Source organism: Pristis pectinata, chromosome 8, assembly GCF_009764475.1.
Source record: "Pristis pectinata isolate sPriPec2 chromosome 8, sPriPec2.1.pri, whole genome shotgun sequence".
Classification (NCBI taxonomy): Eukaryota; Metazoa; Chordata; class Chondrichthyes; order Rhinopristiformes; family Pristidae; genus Pristis; species Pristis pectinata.
The window spans coordinates 42,714,967-42,741,044 of NC_067412.1; the positions used below are offsets into that span (position 1 = coordinate 42,714,967).

General features: G+C 41.3%; 2 protein-coding genes across 2 annotated transcripts in view; one reads left to right on the top strand and one right to left on the bottom strand.

The window, feature by feature from the left end:
* The window catches only part of drc3 (dynein regulatory complex subunit 3), a 32,344-nt gene extending 29,550 nt beyond the window's left edge, over positions 1-2,794 (top strand). Inside the window, exon 10 of the mRNA XM_052021972.1 lies at positions 1,472-2,794. Coding sequence (XP_051877932.1) covers positions 1,472-1,579 — 108 coding nt within the window. The 3' untranslated portion in view covers positions 1,580-2,794. The remainder of the gene's footprint in view (positions 1-1,471) is intronic.
* A 557-nt stretch (positions 2,795-3,351) lies between these two features.
* On the bottom strand, positions 3,352-25,829 carry atpaf2 (ATP synthase mitochondrial F1 complex assembly factor 2). Its single transcript, XM_052021876.1, has 8 exons — positions 25,623-25,829; positions 21,163-21,207; positions 19,647-19,795; positions 14,630-14,727; positions 12,911-12,991; positions 12,064-12,176; positions 9,973-10,088; positions 3,352-3,599 (listed from the first exon to the last, which is right to left on the bottom strand). Exons 1-8 carry the CDS (start codon positions 25,726-25,728, stop codon positions 3,462-3,464), a joined length of 846 nt encoding a protein of 281 aa, XP_051877836.1. The 5' UTR covers positions 25,729-25,829; the 3' UTR covers positions 3,352-3,461.
* Between the last annotated feature and the right edge of the window lie 249 nt (positions 25,830-26,078).

Genomic DNA, 26,078 nt, shown 5'->3' on the forward strand with positions numbered 1-26,078 from the left:
GATAACTAGAACACACTGGGGATAGACAGCCTCCAAATTGTTCCTCCATTTTGTGTGTGTGTGTAATGGAAGCCAGCAGCTTGATGTAATTACAACTTCATTCACTGAGTATGGGATAACTCGTAGGTTATTAAAATATAGGAAGAATTGCATTTTTATGGCACCTTTCATGGTCTCTAGACCTCTCAAATGAAATTCTCTGTTACTGTTGTAAAGAAAAACAACCAGTTTCTACGTTGCTAGATCCCAAAGCAATGCAGTACTTGATTGGATACATGTGGGAACCTGTTGGTTGAGGGATGGATATTGGCAAGGAAATATAACTCTTCTCTTTAGAATTATGCAGTGGAATTTTTTACATCCCATTCCTCAGTTTAGCTCATCTGGAATTTAAACAGTACATATGACAGGTAGCACTCCCTCAGCTCTTTATTCAGGTATCAAGCATAAGATTCCACAGTGTGACTTGAATATAGAACCTTTTTTACAAGATGACTACAGCTGATCCATGGCTAGTCAGTGTTGTCAGCAGACTTGTGAAAGAAATACTCATTTGCTACACCACTCCAGGGCTTGACTGGACAAGGAAGAGTGGACACTCATTCAATGGACAATCACTGTCATTGAGCCTTGGTAGAGGAACCCATCTTTGGGAATCAGGTGAGGATAAGATCAGATAGGGTTGTGACACTTCACATAACTGAATAGTCTTTCCACTTGAGCTGGATATTGGGTGTGCTGGTGGATAGAAACATCTGGCATCTATGAAACCAAATGTGAAATTCAGTCACTTCAGGCGTTGATAGAAAATTAAGGATAGGGAAAGGAAGAAAAGAAAATTCTATCTAGTACCAAAAGGGCAACTTAAATGTTCAAGCAGATAAAGGGAGAAAATAATTCATTGTAAGGCAAAACTAGAATTTGCCAAATTTGTTACCTTCATGTCTTAAAGCTAAGGTGGCCATTGCACTATTGTATTATTCTGCTTAGTGACAGAACATGAGGGCTTACAAATCAGTGCTCTATGTTCTCCAATTCTGTACTACTGCTTTTCTTCCCATGGACCAGTTAATTAACAGTCTGAGCTGGTGCTGTTCAGAGGAACAACAGCTGGAAATATTTGCTTACCAGGGTGGGGGCAAGGAAATAAGAGAATCAGGACAGTTATCAGTGTATGGATTCCCTTACTAACTTATGGCAACTTTAGTAGTACATGGAACATACAAAATTGATGAGATGCTCCATCAGATCTCAGGATCTTGGTCTTCTTCCCCTGTAATCTCCTAAAGACATGGGGCTAGTAAGAAATAAAACTGCAGAGGATCACTTGGCCTAAAGGCTCTGAGCACCTTGTCAGAGATAAGTAGATGAGGTTGAAGAAAATTAGATGGGAGGAATAACCTTTGGAAATAAGTGGGAATAAGCAGATGTTTGAATTTGCAAGGTGTTAACGTACCTTTTTGTTTGGCAGCTGCACATGGATGAAGTAGCCCGCAATCGTAAGCGAGTTCTGGAAATTAACACTTATGTCAATCACTGGCGGGATGAACTAGATTTCCTTGAGCTTCAGGACGTGTAAAGTGAAGGAAGAGCAGTGTCTTCATGAATTGTTGGTGTGAGAGTTGTATTCTTTCAACTTTCTAAGATCACCTCATAACATCTTAACCAGGAATATTGTGACTTAATGTTTGCACAGCTTGACTTCCATTATTGTCTGATTATTTGCAGCCAATGTGGAGGGAGATTAGAGAATCTCTACTCCCCACTGATGCAAAGCAGATGCCTTGAATTTACTGGATTATTTCCTGGAAAGCCAGGGCTGGGAAATCTTTTTAGCAGCCTTTGAAACCTTTCAGCAAAAACACTTCAGATCTACTGTACTGTTCAGCAAAAACACTTCAGATCAAAAGATTAGATACTCCAACTCATTCCTTGGTGTTCATTTCCTTTTCTCTACCATAGTGTATTGTTTTTAAAAATGCAGGTTTGGTGCTTTCCCATTCACTACTTTTGTCTGATTTTTCTCTCCTAGTTTTTACAGCCTTGATGGAAGCTTGGATTGGGAACTTTTCCTTTCACCTCTTTATTTTAAAAAAAATTTAGAATTGACACTCATATTTTGTTCTAAAGGCAGCAGAAAGTTTTATGTTACAAAGCTCATCTGGTTTACTTCAATTAGAACATGATAAATAAACACTACATTTTTCAATAAAAACCATCCTTTTAAAGAAAGTGTAGTTACTTTCCTTCTGTGACCTTAACTTATTTTGCAATATTACCTATGATCATTGACACTTGTTCAAAAAATACATTGTTTAATTAAATTTTAAAAGCATGTTTGAAAATGTCCTATCACAGGCCTTCTTTAAAGGCAGCAAGTTCAAAGATCAACCTACATTTGTAGTGCCTTTCATATCATCTCAGCTGTAGTACTTTTAAGTGTAATCATTACTGTAATATATAACACAGCAGTTCTCAAGTAGCAATGAAATCTGCTGAATGAGGAATGAAATAATTGACCAGGACACAAGGGTAACTGTCCCTTTAGAATTAGGATCCCATGACACTACTTCAATCTGAATGGATGGGTGACATCAGTTTGCCTAAAACAATATCCCAAAGCACATAAAAATTGGAGACCAGGTAACTGATTCACCATTTTCTCCTTGCTCTTCAGCCATCTTTCTAATGAAAGATCATCAACCTGAAGTGTTAAGTTTCTTTCCCACAGATGCTACCTGACCTGCTGATTGGTATAAAAACAAAACAAAAACACAGAATGGTGGATGGTTGAAGTGTGAAATGCAAAAGGATTTGGAAAGAAATCTAAAATGCAGTTCAAGTCTCTAATGAAAGGTTGCATAGGCTTTTAAATGCCTAAAATGATAATTCCAAAAATTAAGGATAGAAAGCAAACAACAGATAATCACTTGTGCTGACATAAACCAAGGGGGGGGGGGAAGGTAAGTTCCTGATGTGAGTGCCCTAATCATTAACGAAATATAATTGCACTTAGGCTGAAAACGAAGGATTGCTAACCAGCTGGAAATAGGCCACCTGCTGCTATGGGAAATGACAAGGAAATCAATTATTACGAATGATAACTTACATTTCCTGAATTACTATTAAGAGGTTGTAAGCCATGACTTTTGCTGAATTAGACCAGCAAAAGAAAACTATTGGTAGCAAAATGATTCCAAAATTCATATTGCTAACATATGTACCATTTATTAATGAGGCTCATTTCCCCTTTATTAATTCCTAAAGGTATGAAATCAGTGAATTCAAATATTTAGTTTTCAATAAAGAAAGCATTCACTCATGATTTTCAAAAATTCTCAACAGATAATGTTCAGAGTAAAATGTTTTTATTTTTATATTTTTTAAAATACTCTTCTTATATACCCAAACAAGGAAAATAATCTCACAGTTACAGGAAAGAACTAAAACGATCAGTCACTTCAGTCTTGCAACAGCTTATGTTTCATGGTGGAGCTCTCCGAACTTAGATGGACAAACAAGGCTCCTGCTGCAGTCCGTGATTGTAGTTCATAGAGGTCGTAGTCATGTGCCCATTCAACATTTCCCCAAACCTCAATCTACAAACAAAAATAATCAACACCATGCTTACAACAGTGTGATTCCAATGTGAAAGTTCATCATAGTTTGCCTGAGATAATAGGGTATTAGCAACCAAGTACTTCTACTAGCTGCCGGTTTTTGAGCTTAAATACATGGCACGTTTACTCAAACAGACAAGTTTGCAATTTGTACTTCCAAGGGTATCACAGAATGTTCCCGCTTTGGAGTCTATTGTCCCTTTAATTTTCCCTAAAGGAATAAATCTAACAAGATCCCACTGTGCAAATAACATTTGCAATTCAATCTAAAAGTTACACATATGTATTAATTTTTTTAAAAAATATAACTAACAGCCCCAGTTTCAACATGTACAGATCAACATTGCTGGTCTACTTTCCACAGGTACTGCCATCAAAGGTACATTATGTTACAAACTAGGTTACTATTGGTGAATGTCCCTTTAAGATAGAGCATAGTGCTGTGTGTGTGTGTGTGTGTGTGTGTCATGCTTACGTCAACAGAAGATAAAGGACATCATGACGTTTTGAAGCAGTCAGTCGGAGTCAGACTGAAGAAGAAGAGAGAGAGGGAGGAGACAGAGAGAGACAGCAGCCTGCTAGTCTCTATCGATGGATGAAAAACTGTAACCGTGTCTGTCACTACAATCCACGTATGGATTTTTGGAGTAATCCGGTGGAGTCCACTTTGTCGTTAACCTGTAGAGGGAAACAGGTATTTGTGTGGACGGCCACATCTCAGATGCCTTTCAGGGTGGCAGATACTTCAGAACGAAGCAGTGGAGTTCACTTTGTTGTTGACCTGTAGAAGGAAACAGGTATTTGTGTGGACGGCCATGATTCGAGAGCCTTTCGGGGTGAGGCAGATGCAGTGGAGTGGTCACTGCTGAGTAAACACTGAGGTGTCGTTTGGATTCCAAAGTGGACCATTTGGATTTCATAATTACTCTCTATGACTACGTTTTGTCTTCAGTCAATGGTGGTTGTTGAAGAAGCCTTTGCTCACGTTTCACCTTATGGCTTACTGAACTGAACTCCTGGACGTGGAGTTTGGGGAGATGCCACACACACACTACGAGTTTAGTTTTTGGGGTTAATGTTTAAGATTCTAACATTATTACTTCTAACATTTTTACTTTTATTTTTCTTATTATCGTAAGTAGTTATTAATAAAGTAGTTTCTAAACACTGAATCATGACTCGGTGTGTTTCTTTTGTTGCTGGTTCATAACAATTATTAATGCACAAGTCTAGGTTCCCAGGTGCTTGTCTCTAATTCTTAGGCATGTGTGGAGGCTCTCAGAAGTCGTACATCATCCTGACTCATGGCACCTTCATGTCATGTTTCAAAATCCCAGAATTCCCTTCCAAACAGCAATGTAGGAGAATTGTTACCATACGAATTGCATTGGTTAAAAAAAGCCATCCACCACCATTTCTCAAGAATAAATAGGTTTGGCAATATACACTGGCCAGTAGGTGATGTCCACAATCCCCCAAAACAAGTAAATGAGAAAAGAATAATTACAAAATCTACGTAGTTCAGACTCCCACAATAGGAAGGCAGGGGTGAGATACTGGATTTCTTAAACACAAAAAGCACCCATGCTAAAATGTTATTTACAACTGGGCTGCTTTTCAATAACCCAACAAGTGAGCTCTGACTAAGTTTGCTTTCAACCAACTCTATGCTTTGACCCAAGAAGGAATCTGCTTTCATCTACTGCACAAATGTAACCCTACTAATGCATGTTGGGTTTGGCAAGGGAATGCAGAAGCCAGAGAATGCCCCATATGCATCCAAGTTTTGCTTCATGTTGAAGGAACAGAAAGCCAAACCAACATCAGTAAGTCAGGTTGAACTGGCTGAGCTCACTCTTACATTGCCTAAAGTTCTCCTTCAACTCGTATTCTCCAAATCAAAGGTGAATCTATGGGAACTTGCATGGGCTCACTGTGCCTGTCTTCACATGGAAGAGTCCCTGTTTCACCCCTATCCAGTCCCTCTCCCTCTCAACTCTGTTACACTGGAGACTGTATAGGTACTGCTTACTGAACTCAGAATTCAAAAAATTCATTATCTTGGCTGCCAATTTCTATCCACTCACTTTCACAAGGCCCATAACTGACTCTTCCCTTCTTATTATCTCCATCTCAGGACAGTTTTGTGACCAATATTCATTGTTAGTTCATCAACTCCCACAACTACTTCAACTACCTCTTCCCACCCTGCTTCCTGCAAGGACTCGACTTCATCCTCCCAGTTTCTCCACCTTCACTGCATCAGTTCTGATGAAAAGACTTACGACACCAGCACCTTTTGAGAATGTGTACAAGGTATAAAGAAAGGTTAGGAGAGTAAAAGATTGTGAGCCCTGAGACGTGAATTAAAGGGTACATCACTATGGCTGTAATAGACTGCTTGAAATAGCTGTGCTTCGCTTTGCAGTGCCTTGCTTCAGAGATTTTGCTTGCTTCAGCGATTTTGCTTGCTTCAGCTAGTTTTCTTCAGCCTTGAGGTACGATAATACCAAGTAATCAGTTCCTGTCTCAGCAAGTCTGCACAATTGACTCTTGCTCCACTAAACTTACCCTGAGCCCACCATGAGAAACCTTATGTATACAAAGATAACCAGTGGAACAAGATGGTCTGAAAAGATTAAGGAACTATAGCTTTAGTAATTTTCTTTTTAGGTAAATTCCTTTGTCTGTAACCAATCACGATGTAGAAAATAAGTGCCATGCTGCCTGACTAATGTATGATCATTCCTTGTATGGTAATTGTTTGCACCTCTGGAAAAAGTATAAGAATATATGTAGATCAATGTATCTCAGAGACCACCCAGTCTGGGATGTAGGTGCCTGGCTTGGTACTCTCTCCTTGGATCAAGTAATAAAGAGATTGAATGAGAACAGTGGTCTTTTGAGTCTTCTCTCTGACCGAATTCGACAATTTTGGCGAGCCAGCCAGGAGTCCAATCGGTGTAAGTGGAAGGAGCAGAAGCTCGCGATTGGAGACGAGACAGGCCCACAGGGCGATTTGACCCTGGTCTCCTCTCAGCCATGATTCTGTAGCTCTCCCCCTTCGATCCCCAACTGGAGTGACCTAAGGACTCCTCGAACCGGAGGACTGGAAATGGGAACTATTATGGTGTTAGGATATATAGGGGCAGTAGAATCAGCAATGGAAAATCATAATTCCTTTTTATCACCATGCCATGTTTATGCTAGGCAAGAAAACAGCACCTGTAGAAATCCTTTTAAGACCCGATGTACAGCTTCCCCAAGTCAAACAATATCCTCTGAAGACCGAGGCAGTACAGGGGCTACGTCCCTTTGTTGCATCGCTCCTCCAACAAGGCGTTTTAGTCCCCTCAGTCTCCTTGCAACACTCCAATCTTAGCAGTCCCGAAGCCGGGACGCCCTGAGTGGCGCCTTGTTCAGGACCTACAGGCTATTAACGCCATTGCGGCCCCATTTCATGCTGTGGTGCCTAACCCTGCAATGATTCTCAGTTTAATTCCAGCATCAGCCAAATGGTTCACTATTATTGATTTACAACATGGCTTCTTTTCAATTCCTTTGCATGAGAACTCGCAGTACCTTTTTGCCTTCACCTTTGAGGTGAGACAGTATACCTGGACCCACCTGCCCCAGGGATTCATCCACTCCCCCACTATATTTTCACAGACCCTCTGCGGCCAACTGTGCGATATTCATTTTCCAGGGCAGTCTGCTCTCATACAGTACATAGATGATCTGCTACTGGCCAGTGACACCCAGGACAGCAATTTTACCGATACTAATTATTTATTGAATGTTCTCCACTCACACGGCTACGTTGTCCCGCTAACCAAGGTCAAACGGGGCCAGTCCCAGATTAAGTTCCTTGGGGTCCTGATTAGTGCTGAGGGTAGGATGCTAACGCCTGATAGAATGACCTCTATAGTGCAAGCTCCCCCTCCCACTACTCCTAAGGGAATGCAAAAGTTCCTGGGCTTGGTTAATTTTTGTTGTCAATGGATCCCTAACGCAGCATGTTATACCCGTCTGCTAAGTCCCCTAGCTTCTCCAAAGGCTCCGGCCATGTTTAATTTAACATCTGAACAACTCCAAGCATTTCAAGAACTGAAACGACAGCTCTCCTGCTCCCACTTTGGGGAGGCCCCTTTATGATCGCCATTTCCAGCTGTACATTGCCATTATAGAAGACTGTGCCACAGCTGTGCTTACACAGTTGCACAGTGATAAACACCGTCCGGTTGCCTATTTTTCCACCCGCCTTGATGTGGTAGCGCAGGGTTACCACCCCCCCCCCCCCCCCCCGTACGCAAGCCATCCCCGCCATCTACACTATGGTCACAGCCGCTGCCAATATTACCCTACAACAGCCCATTACTGTTTATACTTCCCATATGATTGCCTCGCTCTTGACTACTAACTGTACACAGCACCTCACACAGGCTAGACTTAGCCGCTACAAGGTTGCTCTTCTTCAGAACCCCCTTTTGACTTTTGCTTTTTGCTCCACAGTTAACCCGGCAACGTTTGTCACCAGCCCACCAGACGAGTTGCCCGAAGCCCCTCACTCCTGTCCCAAAGTGAATTATTTCTTAACTTCCCCCAGACAGGACCTGACTGATCAGGAGCTACCCCTCTCTGACAAAGCCCTTTTTGTGGACAGCTCCTCATCTGTTTCGGACATAGGGGAAAAGCAGGCTGGTTATGCCATCACTACTACTTTGGAGGTCCTAGAAGCACGGAAACTGATACCTGCTGTTTCCACTCAGAAAGCCGAACTTTTCGCCCTTACCCGAGCATGCATCCTCGCTGCGGGAGAACGACTCCCCAGGGTACGAAGCTCAAGACTATGGGAGCCTATCATCAGACCTTGGCACCCAAAATCAGGCAGGCCCATAGCAAACCCACAGGGCAGGGAATGCATTTAAATCGCCCAGGGAGCAGGCGAAATAGCAACCCTGAGGATACAGACTCAGATACAGATGATGACCCTTTGGGGAGGCATTGGCTAGAACCATCCCCTGATCAGCCATACCTAAGTGGCAGTGGCCCCTCGGAAAAGTCTCTGAAGCCTCCGGGTAAATGTCAACTTCCCATACGAAGGGCTCCAAACCTCAGGGCGGGACAAAACGGTCAGGGTGACACGGTTGAGGTATATACCCCCTGGAAACCCCAGGAGATGTACATGATTATGAATGGAGCCCCAGACAAGAAAACTAGCTGAAGCAAGCAAAATCTCTGAAGCAAGGCACTGCAAAGTGAAGCACAGCTATTTCAAGCAGCCTATTACAGCCATAGTGATGTACCCTTTAATTCATGTCTCAGGGCTTTCAATCTTTTACTCTCCTAACCTTTCCTTATACCTTATACACATTCTCACTTTAAGATGTCTTCCTTCAACGTGGCTTCCCTTCTACCTTAGTGCCTCGTTTATTACCTGCACTTTGTTTTTAACCCCTCATCTCCCATCCAGTAAAAGGATAAGTTTCCCCTTTGTCCTCACCTTCCAACCCCACCAATTTCCACAATCAACAATGCCTTCCACAATTTCCACCACCTTTAGGGGATTCCACCATTGAATACATCTTCCCTCACCTTTCAGCATTTCCAAAGGAACCATTCCCTCCACGATTTCCTGGTTCATTCTTCCATCTCCATTAACCTCTCCCCTTCTCACAGCACTTCCCTGTGAAACTGTGGGCAATATAACACCTATCCATTCACCTCTTCCCTTCTCACCATCCAGAAATGCAGTGATTCCTTTGCACTTTAGTATATTGGATCCAGGGCTCACAATGTGGTCTCCCTTTACAAATGGAGATTGGGTGATGTTTTGCAGAGCACCCCTGTTCTGTCCACAAGGGTGATCCTGAACTTCCAATTGCCAGTCAGTAATTTTCCATCCCACCCCAACCTCCTGTCTTCAGCCTCCTGTAGGTCTAACAATGTGCAAGGTAAACTCAAGGAACTACACCACATTTTCCTTTCAGACAAATTAATAGCCCACAGAACTCAATAATGAACTTAATAATTTTGGGTAACCCCCGATTTCTCTATCTACATATGTGGCTGTACCTTTATTACCATGACAACTTCTGTTACCCTGACAATTCACAGATACTTCCTGTGTGCTCTCCATTCCACTCGTCCCTTTGCAACTTAACATATGCTCACTTTCTCCCGTTTCCACATAAAAGAATCCTTGACCTGAAACATCAACCCTGTTTCTTTCCCAATGGGCCTGCCTGATCTACTGAGAGCTTTCAGCATTGTACTTATTTGCCAGCATCAGTAGAAATTTGTGGTTTGGAGAACATGACATAACAGGACCCGTCACCAGCATATCCCATACCTGATACTGTTCCTCTAGCCGAGACAGCAACACAGCCTTCTCTACGCTGAGGTTTCGGTCAATTAGATTTAGGGAAAGAACCACAGATTTAAGCTGATGGATGACATACTCCAGACCTAAAAAAAGTAACCAAGGCAACAATTTCACCAAAGATTTTTTTTAAAGACTTTTTCAAAGACATTTTTAAATTACAAGTGAAAAAGCTACCTTATATACTTGGTGCTCAAATTGCTCTTTCTCCGCACATCCCCCCACAGCACAATCATTTAAAAGGGAATCTATCTCTGGGAGTAAAGGGAGACTACTCCTTCATTCTATGGGTTGTGGGGGTCCATAAAGCTCACATTGCACATTGGACGACACCCCCTAATGACCAGTAGAAAGTCTGTTAAGGTCTGTCAGATTCAGATTCAATCATTCTTCCACTACTTCACACTATTCTCCAAGGAAGTAGCATGAAGATAATGGAAACAACAACACATCCCTGTTTGGTGAATGTCTCTAGCCAAGTGTAAAGGCCAGTCTTTGGACACATAACTACTCTTTGGTCCTGGTAACTACACATTCATCCAGTGCCCACCCCTCCCACCTTTCTGCTTTTAACACCATATTTAGATGAGATAGTATTGCCGAGAAATTCATTTACATAATTTTTTCTACCCAGAATAAGAGATCAAAAACTGACTTCCTCAAGAGTGAAAAGTGATGACCAATCCTAGGCTGTTTTGGTGCTACTCCAGAAATTTCACTGGGCACATCCAGGCATGAATCGCCCTGAATGCAATTTCCACATCAGGAAGGCTAAGAATGATGTCAGGTCCTATCCGATGTTCCTTTTGGACCATTGCAGATAAACCTGACCCATGTTGTTCTGGGATCATCTGTCACTGAGTGCTTCTGGGACAACATGCTCTTCCTGGCACAGTGCTGGACTAGGATGCCTGGCAAGTCAGTCAATAACTTGCCTTCATTTTTGAATCGCCAGTACTTGGACTGCACCAAACAGCCACTTCTTGAAGCTCTTGCCCTCCCCTGACCCCACAACCTCCCGACTCTCTGGCCTTGACCTTCCAAGCTGACATCCTTCTATTTCCCCCACCACTACTGCCCATCACACCACTATACTGATCTCCCAAATTCTCTCCTCCCCAACAACCATCCAACTACTGCCGATCTCCTGATCCTTCAGCTATAGGACAGGTTCTGTTCAGTTCTCTGAGCCAACTTGAGCTCAGCCTCTGAATGGAGTACCACTTTGTTGACGCTGAAAATGTGCAGAAGAGTCACTAGTGCCCCATAAGGGTGTACTAGAATTTCTTGGCATTTCTATCAAAAGAAACAAGCTTTCAAAAATATGAATAGCAAGTTGGATGAACAAAAAAAGTCTTTCAGCTCATCATTCACATATTCATAAACCTTCATTTCCCCACTTGCTGACTGCCTACTCCTCCTCCAAACTATGCGCTTCAAAATACAGTGGAACAGATGAAGCAATACAGTAATGCAAATTATGACTGTTGTTCTAGGTATGAAGACAATTAAACCACAATAATTCTCATTTATGTCACACCTTAAATGTAGTAAAAAGACCCAAAGGATATTCATTGAAGCATTATCCAATAAAACCTGACATTGAGCCACATAATGAGAAATCAGGTGAATGACCAAAAGATTATCCAGAGAGGAATGTCTCAAAGGAGCAAAAAGAGATGGAAACCTGGAGGTTTAGGTGGGAACTCCAGAGTTTAGACCCAAATCAACCAAAGGCGGATAAACTAAAATTGGGAATGTGCATGAATTGGAAGAATGCACATTTGCTCAAGGGCTCCAAGGCTGAAGGAAGCGACAGAGAGATGAAGCTGGTGGAGGATTTTAAAAATCAACACAGTGGCAGACTAGGAGCCAGTGCAGAATGAAAGGTGAACGGAGCCTGGTAAGGGTTAAAATGAGAGCAGCAGAATTGTGGATAACCTTAAGTTCATGAAGCACAGACAAAAGGCCATTAAAAGGGAAAAGAGTGAATCCTCAATTTAAGTTCTATCATTTAGTCCAGAATATACAGTGGGGACAAGGATCTAATTGATCACCTACCTATTAGTGCCCAAAAATTGTAGGAAGAGAGATGTTGTTTGAAGGTCTCCTTGGACTCCTTTGGAATGTTTGGTCCCAAGATATTTGTGGAGGAGCCAATCTCAACGTTGTATCTGTTGAGGGAAAAAAAAGTAAATCAATTTTAAACAGAACAAACCAGAAATATTTGTTCTGAGAGCTCTGCAACTCAGAGACACCTCTGCCAGCAACCCCCTGCAGCTCAGAGACAACTCCCCCAGCCTCCCCTGGAGCTCAGGGACACCTCCCTGTAGCTAAACAAGCTTCTTTTCTCTTCTTCCCAGTTCTGACAAAGGGTCTTCAACCTAAAACATTAACTGTTTCTCTTCCCATAGTTGCAACCTGACCTGCTGTGTATTTCCAGAAATTTCTGTTTTTATTTTACATTTCCAGCATCTGCAGGTTTTTTTTTAATTTTCATTTGCTGATGAGACGTAGCTACTCCCATTTAAGGGCTCTTAACTAATACACCAATTGTCCAGAAGTTTTACATAAGATATCTTTATTAGTCACATGTACATTGAAACACACAGTGAAATGCATCTTTTGCATAGTGTTCTGGGGGGCAGCCCACATGTGTCGTCATGCTTCTGGCGCCAACATAGCATGCCCACAACTTCCTATCCCGTACATCTGTGGAATGTGGGAGGAAACCCACGCAGACACGGGGAGAATGTACAAACTCCTTACAGACAGTGGCTGGAATTGAACCTGGTTCGCTGGCACTGTAATAGCGTTACGCCAACCGCTACACTATTGTACCGTGCCACATATGAGGTTATATTGACCTACTGTAGCTCCACACAGAGCACCTAGGATCAAACCTTACCTGTTTTCTATCCATTCAACAACAGGATCCCATTCATTTTTCTGAAGTTCCACTAAGCCAGGTGGCTCCTCCACTCTGTAACTACACAAACATACACAAGTGTGGATGAAAGTCAGCTGAAACTCATTATTTAAGAAAGATCCCAAAGTCACCCCATTGCTCGAATTGTACTTTAATTTGTATGATTTGTGCTGCCTTCTTAAAGTATCAAAGCAATCTCTGATCATTACAGTACAATGGGAGAGCCTCATTTTCCTCTCCCACTCCAAAATCATCTTGCTCTTCTCAAACTTGTGGCTGCAGTTCCTATCTTCAGCTCCTAAACCCTATCACTAATCTTCCTAAAGATGATGACTGTTCAACTGAGTTTGGCCAGCAAGAAACTGTCTCTTCTCCAGACAGTTAATACTCAGATGCTACCTGACCAGCTGAGTATTTCCAGTACCTGCTTTTATTAGACAGAACCCATGGTAATAGTGAAGACTTTTTTTTTGCCAATCTGCAACCATGAGCCAGATCCTGGAATCTGCATAACTCAACAATGTCCATCTCCTAACTCTTCTGTTAGGAGATGGACATTGTTGAGTTATGCAGATTCCAGCCATGAGATCTAGAGCCATGAGAAACCAAGAGCAGTGTAATTCTCTTCCAGCATTTAATACCATGAGTATGGTATTGGAAAAAGAATCCAAATCAAGTTGCCAAGTTTCTGTTTGCCCAATATCCATAGGCCACATATCCAGAGAACTTTGGTACAGACTGGCAGAGGTGATTCACACTACTTTTAGAAAGACTGGACAGCGCATTAAAAAAATTTGGCGTATGCTACCTAGAACTTCGCTGAATTGTCAGGCACAGTATGCCACAACATCAGATGTGCTCCCAGTGATGCAGCTCAGTACTGGATCTGGCTCAAACAATTACTACTACCAGGAAATTATTCAAGAGTGCCATTGCATAAATTGTAATGCATTTCCCTTAAGGATTTCTTATTAATTTGCAGCTTCATTGAAGCCGTGCAGAAACTCTGAATGTCGCCCCAAATGCTCACATCACTTTCCTTCAGCACTGTGGCAGTTAGTTGGACAAAAATCCGCCACTGCACACCACGTTAACAACCTCATGAAGAAACTTCTCAAACTTATTGGAGGTTTGCTGTAACACCTGACTGGAGCAGAAAATTCCACATTCTAAACATAGTTTAAAAAATACTTTAACCTTTAAATCATTACCCTCTTGCCCCATCTCTTAACTTAATCGCAATCCCTTCCAAGTCCTGAAGACCTCTAGCAGACACTCCTGAACTTTCTCATTCCTCCTGCAAAAAGGAAATTCCTGAACTCTCTTCATAGTTCTAAATCCTTCATTTCTTGCACTGAGAAAAAGCTGATGCATTCTTTTTATTCATTTTATACACTTTAAAATAGGTTGCCCAAAACTACATACAACATTCCAATCCCTCATACAAGTTGAAGTATTGAGCCACAGATTAAGAAAAGACTTCAACTCATCAATATTAAAGACTTCAAGTTATCAATATTAATGATCACTGATCCAAACACATTTAGTTTCCACATGGTCCTTGTCCCACTCCAAAATCAGTGCCTGGAGGATAATGTCAATGTGTTTAAATCATTAATTGAATAAGTATCATTTGTATGTGAAGTCCGCGTTTACATGCAGCAATTTAACAACCTCACCACAGCAAATACAACTCACCAGACTGTGTCTGTGTCCAGGAATTTGAGAGCTGACCTAATCAACTGTTCTTTTGTTCTTTGTGTTGGATTATCCAGTGCAGTATTACACAAAGTTGTCTAATCAAAGAGAATATTTCCTGGTTTAGCTTCAAAAATCAAGAACAACCATTCACTGCAGTACTAATGCAATGCAACATTTGAAGGTGCCACCTTTTATACAAGATGTTGAACCAAACTGTAGGCAGAAAGGAAAGACTAGGAAAACTATAGTGCCAGAAGATTAAATTGCAAGAGGAGCAGGCAGGCACTTCTATGGCCAAGAACGAGATTCTCAAATGGTACATTGCCTCACTGGTGCCAGGGTCAAGAATATCTTAGAGCAGCCACAGCGCATTCTAAAGGGGAAGGAGTAACAGACAGAAATTATGGTCCACATTGGTAGCAACATTAGTAGAAAGGTTGATGATATCCTACAACATGAATGTAGAGAGCGAGGTCATTGACTAAGGAGCCAGACCTCCAAGGATGTGATCTCTGGATTTCTTCTGGTGTCACATGCTAGTCAATATTGGAATAGCAGTGTAGGTCAGATGAATGTGTGGCTACACGATACTCACTTGCACATGACACCAGAAGTAATCTAGCAACCACATCCTTAGATGGCGTAAGAGGGAGGTCTTTCGATTGTTGGATCATAGGGCTGTTTCTGAACAAAATGAGACATGTATAAGCAGGACGAGTTGCATGTGAACCAGAATGGGATCAACATATTTGCAGGGAGGTTTGCTCGTGCTTTTGGGGAAGGGTTAAACTAATTTGGCAGGGGAATGGGGAACAGAGTAGATGTACAGTCGTAAAGAGGTACAAACAAATATAGAATGAAAACTAAGTCAGTCAAATAGATACCTTAAGATATCATTAGTCACACGTACATTGAAACACAAAGTGAAATGCATCTTTTCTTGCGTAGTGTGTTCTGGGGGCAGTCTGCAAGTGTCACCATGCTTCCGGCGCCAACATAGCTTGCTCACAACTTCCTAACCCGTATGACTTTGGAATGTGGGAGGAAACCGGAGCACCCAGAGGAAACCCACGCAGACACAGGGAGAACGTGCAAACTCCTTACAGAGAGTGGCCGGAATTGAACCCAGGTCACTGGCGCTGTAAAGCATTACACTAACTGCTACACTACCCTGCCTGCCCTCATTGGAAGAGCTTTCTACGATAATCTCATCCTCTCCTTAATCAATATTGCAGTGCCCTCTCCTCTTTTACTTCCTTCCCTATCACACCTGAAGCTTTCTATATTCTGGATAGTGAGCTGCTAATCTTGCCCTTCTTTCAACCATGTCTCTGTGATTCCTCCACATTCCAAAGACATATGAGTTAGGAAGTTGTGGGCATGCTACATTGGTGCTGGAAGCGTGGCAACACTTGCGGGCTGCCCCCAGAACACTACGCAAAAGATGCATTTCACTGTGTGTTTCGATGTACATGTGACTAATAAAGATATCTTATTTCATCTTATATCATATATGCTGATCGATGCTCCAAGGTCATCTCGCCTTACCATATTTTATCCATTAAAATCGTGGGCATGTGAAGGTGAAATTGTATCGATTTTAATGCAAAGAATCTGACTGGTAAGGAGAGATGAACTTGGAGCATCGATCTGCATATGAGAATGTGATATAGTTGCAATCACAGGGACATGGTTGAAAGAAGGGCAAGATTAGCAGCTCACTATCCAGGATATAGAAAGCTTCAGGTGTGATAGGGAAGAAAGTAAAAGAGAAGAGGGTACTGGAATATTGACTAAGGAGACAATGAGATTATTTTAGAAAGCTCTTCCAATGAGGCCTTAAGGGTAGAGCCTAGGAAAGGGGTGATTACTTTGCTGGGTGCATACTATAGGCAGTGGCAGGTAGAGGAGCAGATATGTGGGTAAAGCATGTAGAGGTGCAAGAGCAATAGGCTATAGGAGAGTTCAACTTCCCCAATATTAACTGGGATTGCCTGTGTGAAAGGCCAGAAGGAGTTAGAATTTTTAAAGCGGGTGCCTTTAAAAAGTGAAATAGTCTAAGCTCAGGGCCAATGTGTTTTTGTTAAAGTGAAAGGCAAGAAAGGCAAATCTAGGAAGCTCTGGGAGGTCAAGGGATATTGAGGGTTTAAGAGTGGCCAGAAAGTATCACTGGCTGGCAAGTTTAAGGATAAAAAAAATCACAAGATATCTTAGGAGCACATTAAGAGCTTGAAGGTAACCAGGGAAAGAGTGGGGCGCATTAGGGACCAAAATGGCAATGTACGTGGAGGCAGATGATGTGGGCGAGGCCTTAAATGAATACTTCTCATCTGTATTCATTGAGAAAAACATAGTAGGTGCAGACTTCAAGGAGGGGGACAGGGATATGCTAGAGCATGTGAACATTAAAAAGGAGGATGTATTAGATGCCTTAACTGGCACAAAGGTGGATAAATCCCCAGGGCCTGATGAGATCTATTCCAGGCTGCTATGGGAGGCAAGGGAGGAGATTGCTGGGACCCTGACAGAGACTTAAAACTTCACTGACCATAGGCAAGGTGCCAGATGACTGGACAACAGCAAATATGATACTTTTATACAATAAGGGCAGCAGGAATAAGCCAGTTAATTACAAGGAAGTGATCTGACAAAATTAATCTACACTTGGAAAGTCAGGCGTTGATCAAGGGCAATATCACAGGGTACTTAGAAAAATTCAAGGTAAACAGGCAAAGGCAACAGTTTTGTGAATGAAGGATCATATTTGACCAATTTACTGGAGTTCTTTGAAGTAGCAACACATGCTATAGATAAATGGGAAGTGGTGGATGGACTATACTTTGATGTGCATATTTGACAAGCAGCCACTTCAAAGGTTATTGTGGAAAATAATAGCTCGTAGTACAGGAGGTAACACATAGGCATGGATAGATGATTGGCTACCTAACAAGAAACAGTAGGCATACCTGGATCTTTTTTGATTCACAAGGTTGTGCCACTGGATCAGTTCCTGCACCTCAACTTTTTATAATTTACACAAATGACTGGAAGGAAGGTATTGAAAGTACAGTTGCTAAATTTGCTGAAGACACAAAGAAAGATGGGAAAGCAGGGTGTGATGAAGACAAGAAGGCTGCAAAAGAACATTGATAGGTTAAGTGTGTGGGCAAAGATCTAGCAAATGGAGTATAATGGGGGAAAATGTGAAATTGTCCATTTTCGCAGGAAAAATAAAAAAGCTGTCACCTAAACAGTAACACAAGAACACAAGGCAATAGGAAAAGGAGTAGGCCATCAGGCCCTTCAAGCCTGTCCCACCATTTAATATGATCATGGCTAATCTATTCTGGCCTCAACTCTTCTTCTGTGCCCAGGTAGAGAGCTTGGACATGTTGAGGGATCAGGGTGGCCTAATGTTTGATTTGCAAAAAAGCCAGCATGCAGGTGTTTATGGCTAGGGGTACTGAATACAAAAGCAGGGAGGTTATGTTTCAGCTTTATGGGGCATTGGTGAGACCAGATTTGGACTGCCATGTATTGAACTGGTCTCCTTATTTAAGGAAAAATGTGTTGGAAGGAGCTCAGAGAAGATTTATTAGACTAGTACCTGGAATGAGGAAAGGTTTTAGGAGTTTAGAAGAGTAATAGGAGATCTGAGTGAAATATACATGATCCCGAGAGATCTCGACAGGGTGAAGATGTTTTCTCACATAGGAGAATCTAGAACTAGGGGTCACTGTTTAAAAATTAATGGCTGCCCACTTAAGACAAATGAGGCAATCTTTTCTCTCAGATGGTAGAATATTTTTGGAAGTCTCTTCCTCAAAGAGCAATGGAATCAGATTCTTTGAATTTTTTTTTACTTTAAAAGACAGGTAGAGATACACTCTTGATAAGTAGGGGAGTGAAATGTTTCCACAGGCAGACAGGAATACAGAATTGAGGTTACAATCAGATTAGATTAGCCATGAGTTTATTAAATAGTGGAAGTGGCTTAAGGGGCTGTGGCCTACTGCTGCTCCTGATTTGTATGTTCCTAAATTAACAATAGATTGTAACCTCTGGCTTTGTGCCTTTTTCAACAATTTGACCAAGTCACGCAGTACTCATGTCATGCACTTCAAGTTGATCCATTTTTTTCTTATTCAAATAATTGTTAAACGGATATACAGGTTGAAATTCTCTCATCTGGCAACTTCCATGGTTCAGCATGTTTTGAATCTGTATCTCAATCTATATTAATTAACAAGATCTAACTAAGATCTAACAACACCTAAAATTAACTATGTTCTGTAACTAAGTTGTGGCTAATTAACCTACCAATGCAACTTCTGTGATCTCAGCCAACGTTTCCGACTTAAGGAAACTTTGGGTTACCGATAGTTCACAGAACTACGTGACCCAGGAATGTTTATACTTAAAAAGAACAGTTCTCCTGCTCAGGGGGCAATTTCTGTGGTCCAGATTTTCTGCAGACCGGCACTAGTCAGGCCCCCAGGGTGCCAGACTAGATAGCTTCATCTATGTACTTCATTTTTAACAAGGTGTGGTACAGAAATTTTGTGAGACACAAGTTCTCACAGATTTATAAACACATACCAGAAATATCCTTCTATATAATGATCAACAAATACATCTCGATAAAGTTTTTCCTCAACGTGTTCAGAAAACAATAACTAATCTCTTCACAAATCTTACACCATCATCTCTTATGTCATTTAATCATCACCTTCAACCTTATCCAAGTTCTTACAATTTTGTTCTTTGCTTGCCTCTCTCTCCATTTTCCTGTCTACTGCACTTGCTTATAACCAATGACATTTCAAGCTTTTTTCCAAATATAATTTAAGAGTCACTAACCTGAAACATTAATTATCCACAGATGCAGCCTGACCTTCTGAGTATCTCCAACACTTTCTGATTTTGTTTTGATTTCACTTGCCCAGAATGATAAGTTAAAGAATTTTATAAGCATTGGTCCATATTAAAATAATAATTAAAAAGTAAAGTCTACCAGATGCATGGTAAAGAGCTGCAGTACGTCTCCTTGGGACTCCCATTCTGTGGCAACAGCAATTGCCAGAGCTTCACTGGGAACTGTGAACAATTTGCCCTGAGGAGTCTTTAGCTTCCTACGGTCAAGGTTTATCTCGAATACTCCTCCTGTAACATCCAGAGAGGAAAAAAAAGAGCCTTACAAAGAGTAGCGGCCTTCAAACAATGGGACAGTTTACACTTTATGCAAGAACTTTCAGTTGCTGGTTAAAAAGAGTCCAGTCAGCACAAGAATTTTTTTTAGCATTATCAATCTGTGAGACATGCACGCTGCAGATTAACAGATACACTAACTGCAGCAACAGCAATACAAATTCTATATAATCATATTCAAGTTTCAGTTTCTCCAATTAATTTAATCTGTTGGCATTGATTATGTTTAAATTAACTAAACATTAAAATAGTTCGCATTTATTTTAGTAATATAACTACTATACAAGCATATGAATTATTTCAAAAGACTAGAAATAATTAGATTTTTGAATAACTAGCTTACATTAGGTTAAGTATATAAATTCACTCAGCTTTGTCTCAGTTTTCAAAGCATCAAGTATGACATCTAAGCCTTCAATTAAAACTTTTTCTGTGAAATAGACTTGCTGTCTGGATTTACATCACAGAGGTTTAGCAAAGTTCCCACAATCGTTAAAGCGGGAACAAAGTTACACAAATCTGAGCTTGGAAAAGTTCACAAACTGCCCAATACCTATTAGCACCTACCACTACATCAGTTACATTGTTGCATTTTCATAGAGCCTTTCACAACTTCAAGGCATCCCATAGTTCACTACACTTCTAATATTGCTGGGTGGTGGCTTCAGGATTTAGAACAGAAAACGCAGTGCGCAAGTTACAGGGGAACTTGCAGGGGCAGGTTGTGTTATTCCCAGATACCAGCTACCCACATCCCTCTTGATGGTAGTAGTGGCATTTTTGTTGAAGAAGCCTTTACATTTTACAGCAGTGAGTTTTGACCAATGCACAGATAGCAGTTATGGTCCAGCAAGTAGAAAGAGTACAGATTCAGGGTACCAATCAAGTGGGCTGCTTGATAGATAGGACTGGATTTCCTGAATGCAGTCAGAGCTACACTCATGCAGCAACTGGATCATACAAATAAAAACAGAAAATACTTTAAAAGCTTAGCTCAGACAGCATCTGTGGCAGAAACAGAATGAATCATCCGCTTGACTTATGACTTGAAGATGGTGGAATGTTTTTGAGTTAGGAAATGAGTCACCAAAGAGAAACCCAGCCTTTGATCTTATCTTCCAATTACAATGTTCCAGCTAAGTTTCTGGTCAATAATGACTGCTGAGTACATCAATGACGGGCTCAGTGAAAATAATGGCACTGAAGGGTTGCTGGCTGGGTTCTCTTATTGCAAATGATCAGCTTGTGTGAAGTGAATGAACTGAAGAGGATGAAACAGTTCAAATTTTAGAAATATATGTCTTCATTCACAGAAATCTTACCTTCCCCTTGCGAAATGCTAACGTTCTGATAAAATTTCTTTCGTTCTACAAAAAGAGAAAAGTTTGAGAAATCAGATAAGTTTTTTTAATGAACAAATATGATGGAAGGCCTAAACCTGTTGCAATCTTGTATGAAACAACAGTGAAGAACATATGGTAGTATTACTGCACATGAAACCTTACAAAGTAACCTTTCACACCATTTCTTATCAAGAATCAGCCTTAAGAATATTCAAAGACTCTGCTTCCACCATTCTTTGAGGAAGAGTGTTCTAGAGCTTCAAAAGAAAAATTCACCTCAGCCGTGCCTTAAATGGGTGACCCCTTATTTTTAAGCAGTAACCCCTGTTCAGAATCAGATTTATCACTGACTTATATGACATGAAATTTGTTTTGCAGCAGCAGTACAGTGCAAAGACATAAAATTACTTTAAACGACAAAATACATAAATAATGTGGGGGTGGGGTGTAGGAATAATGAGGTAGTGTTCATGGATTCACATTCACCCTATCAAAACACCAGGGATCTTATGTTTTAATTAAGTTGCCTCTCACTCTTCTGAACTCCGGCGTATACAAGCCTAACTTGTCCAACCTTTCTCTCTCAGACAACTTGCCCATTCCAGGCATTAGTCTAGCTTTGCAGATAAATTTTAGAAGCAGAAGGTGGCCAATCAGCCCTTTGCACCTACTCCACCATAAGATCGTGACTGATCTTTTACCTCAGTGCCAGCTTTCCTGTACTAATCTCATATCCCCGATATCCAAAAACACATTGATCTCCCCCTTGAATACACTCAGTAACTGAGCATCTACAACCCTCCTGTATAGAGAATTCCAAAGATTTACCACCCTCAGGGTGAAAAAATCTCTTTTCATCACAGTCATGAATGACCACTTTCTTAAAGTGAGATGGGGGGCCCTGGTTCCAAATATCCCGAAGAGGGGAATATCCCTGCATTACTCTGTCACACATGTAAGAATTCTTTAATGTGTCAGCACCATCTCTTGTCACAGGACAATCATCCCAACCCAGTAATCAATCTGGTGAACTTTTGTTGCAAGAATAGCCTTACTTTGCAGGGAAGGCCAGACCGGTACGCAACATGCCAGATGTGGTTTCACTGAAGCCTTGCATAATTGCAGTAAGACATCTTTAGTCCTTGTACGCAAATCCCCTTGCAGCAAGTCCCAACATACTATTTGCCTTTCTAATTGCTTGCTACACATGCATGCTAAATTTCAGTACTCCATGTAAAAGGACACTTTGGTTCCTTAACGTTTAAAATACTCCGAGTTTCCTTTTTTCTGCCAAAATGGAAGACCTCCCATTTTCCATATTATGCCGTCTGCCACATCCTCACCCATTCACTCAGATTGTTTGCATCATCTTGAAGTCTCTCTGTTTCTGTGCTCTCCAACTTTGTATTATCAATAAAACAGGATTAGACACACATGGTCTCCTCATTCAAATATTGACAGATTGTGAACAGCTGGGACCCAGCACCAATCCCTATGCCACATCACTAGTCTCACCCTCCCAGCTCAAAAAATCACCATTTATTCCAACTGTTTTCTGTCCATTAACCAATCCTCAATCTATACCAGTATATTATCCACAGTCCCATGTGATCCATGTTATTTCATAATCTCTTGTGTGGCATCTTATCTACTGGCTGCCCTTATCTATTATTCTAGTTAGAATCTCAAAAAATCTAAAAGAATTGTCAAACATGATTTCCCTTTCATCAGTTTCAGGCTCTGCACAACCCTACTGTCATTTCTAAGTTGTCTGTTACATTAATCCTTGCATCTTCCCTTCTGATACAAGACCATAAGACAAAGCAGCAGAAGTCAGCCATTCGGCCCAGAGTCTGCTCCGTCATTCTATCATGAGCTGATTCATTCTCTCATTTAGCCCCACTCCCCCGCCTTCTCACCATAACCTTTGATGCCCTGGCTACTCAGATACCTATCAATCTCTGCCTTAAATACACCCAATGACTTTGCCTCCACATATTGGGCTAACACATCTGTAATTCACCCTTTTCTCTCTTTTTGTTTACAAAGAGTGGGGTAACATTTTTTACCTGCTAAGTCATGGGAACCATTTGAGAATCTATGCCATTTTAGAAGATGACAACCAGGCATCCATTATCTCCAGTCACCCCTTTCAAACATTGGGATGCAGGTCATCAGGTCCCAGGAATTTATTAGGTTTCATTAATTTTGCCAATTATTTTCTTTTACTTATGGTAGACCTATTCCCTATTTCCCCACTCCTTCCCCAAAGGTTTTCTGTGCCTTCTTCCTTGAGGATCTGTGCAAAACGTTTTATTTCTCTGCCATTTCTTTACTTCCCTGCCATTTCTTTACTTCCCCAAGATAATTCCTCCTGTCTCAGTATGTAAGGAATTCACATCAACTTTTGCTAATCCTTTCCCTTTTGCATAGCTAAGGAAATTTTGTACTGATGTAGGGTTTTGACAATTCATTTCCTCTCACAAATGCTGCTCAACCCATTGAGTTCTTCCAGCAGATTGTTTGTTGCAATAAATTTCAGGTAACCGCCTTTCTTATGTGTCGGAGCTGGCCAGTTCTGACACAAGGTCAACCACCTGTGACTTAACCTCAGTGTTTCTCTGCTCACAGATGCTGGATGGTCTGAGTATTTCCCATTCTCTTTGTTTCAGATTTCCAGCAACTGCTGCGTGTGTCTGACTGTTCTAGTAAGTTATTTTATTGATTTTCTCTCTGACTGCCGACACTGAAAGTAATTGTTAGCTGAACTTCCTTGGTCTACACCCTAACAGAGTCTTTCCTTCTGTTCTTCTCACTCTTTCCTCTCCCTACAGCTTAAACCATGTTTGTTTTCTTACTTTTCCAGTTATGAGAAAAGTCACAGACCTTAAACATTGACTGTGTTTTCTCTCTAAAGATGCTTACTCTGACCTGCTGACCATTTCCTGCAATTTTTCTGTTTGTCTCAGATTGCCAGCATTTGCCATTTTTGCCTCAATGATTCTATTTTGTTTCCTGTTCTAGGATCTTCTTCTCTATTCCCTTTATCATCAGCACTAATCTTCCATTTTGCTCATTTCTTCTAAAAGTTAACTGTCTTGAAATATTATCCTCATTTTGCAATAGAGTCTCTGTAACGGCTATTATACCCTCCCCCACCATTATCTAGTTTAAAGCATTAGCTACAGCCCTATTTGATTTACATACAATCAATAATAATTTCGTGGGCCTTTTCACAATTCCTAACACACCTTTAGGGGAACATGGCGAGATCAAGTTTGCTGAATTAGCATCACCATGACTGTCACTTAGACCAATGCAGGAAGACTCAATCAACAATACATCAAATTGCTCAACTGTCATAGCATTTCCTCCCAATCTTTCCCACAAACACCATCTTCATCATCATGCAATTACTTGTGTTAAATGCTTTGACAGCAAGCTATGTATATACATGCTCCTGTGTAACATTATAAAGGTTAACATCTTTTAAGCTTGTAAAGCAAGTACAAAATAATAAAACATAAATATGTTCAGGAGACAACATTAGGCAGCCATTAATACTAATTTAAATAGAAAGCATTTACAAATTGCCTTTCATAGATTCATAGAAATTTGTAGCAGTAAATGTCATTTAACCTCATCAAGTCCACGTTACCCAAACAACACTGTCCAGACTATTTCCACTCTCTATCTCTTGCTCCATAGGTTATGGTAAATGAAGTAGTTATTTGAGTAGTTTTAAATATGATGTCTGTTTCTACTTATCAACTTTTTAGTTAGCTAGGTTCAGATTCCAACCATGCTCTGGATGAAAAGCTTTGTAGAAATAGAAGAATTAAAAAAGGAACATGTGTGGGCCATGTCTTTGGGGCTGTTCTGCTATTTAATTAACCATGGCTGATGCTCTATCTCAATACCATATTCCTGCCCTCTCCTCAAAGCCTTTTGTGTTTAGAAATTACCTCAAGCTCCTTCTAGTTACTGAGCTTTCTGCTATCCCACAACTTCTGGAGTTCTCAAAGCTACTTACAGTCAATAGAATACTTTTAATGTTAATGTTGACCTGCATCCCAAGGTGTGAAAGAGGTGACTGGAGATAATGCATGCCTGGTGAATAAAATTAATTACAATGTTAAAAAATTACAGCTAGATCCCACTGACAGCGATGCGTTAATAATACACTAATGTTTCTGTAATAACTATTAAGGAATAAATATTGGCCAGAACACCGCAGATAACGTCCCCATTCTTTTCGAAGATAATGCGATGAGATATTCTATACCGATCTCTCGGACACTGAAAAAACGCCTCAGCCACAGTTTGCGCCCAACCATCCAGAACGAAACCTGAACCCCAAAAACCTGGACCAGGAGGTCCCCGGCCCGGCCCCCAATCCCCAGGCTGGGACTCTGACCCAGGTTATCGCTGCTGCTCACCTGCTGCGGGGTATCGCCGCCTGCACTCCACCGTGCCTCCCATCACCCTGCAACCAAGCCCGAACCTGAGGGCAGCCGGGGCCCAGGCGCAGCAGCGGGCCAGCATCCTGCCCGCAGTTACGGGAAGGCCTCGATACCTCGGTTCGGCTCACCTCTCACATCAACCCTTCTGGGCACCGCCATTATCCCAACCTTTCACCTCCATACCCAAACACCGCCCAACTTCGTCATCACGCAATTGATCGACGTTACTGGCATCCAATCACACTGCAACGTTTCGCTATCTCTCCACCCGCTGAAAGGCGGGAATCTTCCCAACACTGCTCTGTGGGATCTTGCAATAATCGAGAGTGATTTTTAAACTACAGAGAAAAGAAAGAAAATAATGCACCAAATGTGTCCCTCATTTAGATATCTACTTTTGTGCGTGGCTTCGTGGAGCTGTGCATTGACCCT